At 35.8% G+C, this 2,703-nt stretch overlaps 1 protein-coding gene across 1 annotated transcript; it reads right to left on the bottom strand.

The window, feature by feature from the left end:
* Positions 1–534: 534 nt before the first annotated feature.
* On the bottom strand, positions 535–1,311 carry LOC138895666 (uncharacterized mitochondrial protein AtMg00860-like). The gene is made up of 2 exons (XM_070180380.1): positions 1,142–1,311; positions 535–862 (listed from the first exon to the last, which is right to left on the bottom strand). The coding sequence occupies exons 1-2, from the start codon at positions 1,309–1,311 to the stop codon at positions 535–537; spliced, it is 498 nt and encodes a 165-aa protein (XP_070036481.1).
* Between the last annotated feature and the right edge of the window lie 1,392 nt (positions 1,312–2,703).

The following is a 2,703-nucleotide window of genomic DNA, read 5'->3' on the forward strand; positions in this document are numbered from 1 at the left end:
AACTTTGATGGGCTCAGAAATATCTAACCTCACGAATCTATTAGTCAATGCATGAACATCCATAGACAAAGGCCTCCCCATAGCTGGAATAAATTCCAAACTCCTCGTACTCTGCGCCTTACTACTCAAAGCATATATTACCATATTTGCCTTTCTCAGATGATACAAGATAGTGATATCATAATCCTACTATATCTCCAGCCACCTCCGCTGCTTCAAATTCAATTTATTTTGCTTGAATAAATGCTGAAGACCCTAATAATTACTGTAAACCTTACACGACACACCATAAAAGTAATGCCTCCAAATCTTGAGCGCATGCAAAATAGTTACTAACTTCAAATCATGAACTGAATAATTATTCTTATGGGGCTTCAACTAGCGCAATGCATAAGAAATCACCCTACCATCCTGCATCAACATACAACCAAGACGAACTCGCGAAGCATTATAGTAGACAGTATACATCCCCGATCTTGAGGGCAATACCAAAACAAGAGATATAGTCAAAGCACTATTAAGCTTCAGAAAGCTCTATTCACATTTATTAGACCATCTAAAAGGGACACCATTCTGAGTCAACTTGGTTAAGTGAGCCGCATTAGATGAGAATCCCTCCACAAAGCGATAATAATAGCCAGCCAAATCCAAGAAACTCTTGATCTTTGTAGATGTAGAAGGTCTAGGCGAACTCTGAACCACCTCAGTCTTCTTCGGCTCCAACTTGATACCATCATTAGACACCATATGGCCCGAGAATGCCACTGAATCCAACCAAAACTCGCACTTGGAGAACTTAGCATACAACTTCTTCTCTCTCAGAATCTGAAGCACAATCCTCAAATGTTGCTCGTACTCCTCCCTATACGGAAATATACCAAGATATCATCAATGAATACAATGATAAACAAATCCAAATAAGACTAGAACACACTATTCATTAAGTCCATGAAAGTTGTTGGAGCACTAGTTAAGCCAAAAAACAACACCAAAAATTCATAATGTCCATAATGAGTCTTGAAAGCCATCTTAGGGATGTACGAAGCCTTGATCTCCAACTGGTGATAACCCTATCTCAAATAAATATTTGAGAACACCTTGAAGCTAATCAAACAAATCATCAATACAGGGCAATGGATACTTGTTCTTTATAGTGACCTTGTTCAACAGCATGTAATCAATGCACATCCTCGTAGAACCATCACTCTTCTTCACAAATAACATCGGAGCACCCCAAAGAGAAACACTCAACTTGATGAATCCCTTATCTAACAACTCCTTCAACAACTCATTTAACTCAATTGGAGCCATACGATATGGTGGAATAGATATGGGTTGCGTGCCTGGCACTAAATCAATGCCAAAATTAATAATCTCTATCTGGTGGCATGCTCGGTAAGTCTATAGGAAAAACATCCGGAAACTTTCTCACTACTAGGATTGAATCAACAGTAGGACTCTCAACACTAGTATCTCTAACAAAATCCAGATAAGACAGACACCCTTTCTCAACCATCCGTTGAGCCTTTAGAAATGAAATCACCCTGCTAGGGATATGACCAAGAGAACCCCTGTTGACAACCAATTTTGATCATCCCTTTTAAAATTAATTTATTTATACTTAATGATTTGTAATAGATGTGTTGAAAGTATTTTCTAATCAATAATATCTATTTTTATATAAATTAGTAATTACTAGTGTTGAAACTAATAATTTGGTATTACGTAATTGTAAAATATATTACCCTTAGTATTTTTGAGACCATTAAAGTAACCTTTATATTTGTTACATAAGTTTATAATTAATTTAACAAGTTGTTAATTAACTAGCCTACTATTTCAAATAATCCAAAATTAATGTCATAATATGTGAAATAAAGTATTTTAGTAAATAATCAATTAATTACAGAAATTTATAGAGTATTTGATGATTATATTTTTTATCACGTGTAATTGTGATTAATTAAATTAAATTAATTTTAAAAAGGGTTAAAGACTAAATGACTACAATTGCAATTGCACACTTAAATACAAATTAGCCATATTTTAAATTAAAACTAGCCCAATAGTTGGTCCAAATTCCCAATCTGTTCCGGTCCAAACAACTTGATCCATCCAAGTTGGCAATCTATGTCAATCCCTGTGAGCCAATAGCAGAGCGCCACATCACCCATCCCACCCACCCACAAAACAAATACACTCAATCCTAACCGTCGATCTATACCATCAACGAACCAGATTTATTCTCATTTTTCTCCTTATTTTAAAACCCCTATCAGATTTTATTTCAATCATTGGATTACAAGAATCCAACGGCCACCATTTTTTCACATTAAATCCTTTTGTTAATTTTAAATCTTCAAATAATCAGATCCATTGATCAAATCCAACGGGTCCCGTTCCATCTCTCACTCTTAACCCTGAAAGACCAGCCCCCAATTACCCAAATCCTAAAACATTTCCACCCAAAAAAACCGCCCTCTTTCCCCTTTTGCTCTGTACTCTCCCATCTGCCCTAACCCATAAATCTCCAAAACCTTGCACAAATTTGTGCAAGGTCATCTCAATCAAAACCTAAAATACTTATATGTCCCTATAATTCGCGAATCCTGCTATCCCTTTTCCATTTCCGCCAATAGAATTCAAAAACCAAATCAAACCCTAGTCCCAAAATTGTGTTACTGAACTCACCTGTTTCTTACT

This window comes from Nicotiana tomentosiformis, chromosome 7, assembly GCF_000390325.3.
Source record: "Nicotiana tomentosiformis chromosome 7, ASM39032v3, whole genome shotgun sequence".
In the NCBI taxonomy this organism is placed as follows: domain Eukaryota; kingdom Viridiplantae; phylum Streptophyta; class Magnoliopsida; order Solanales; family Solanaceae; genus Nicotiana; species Nicotiana tomentosiformis.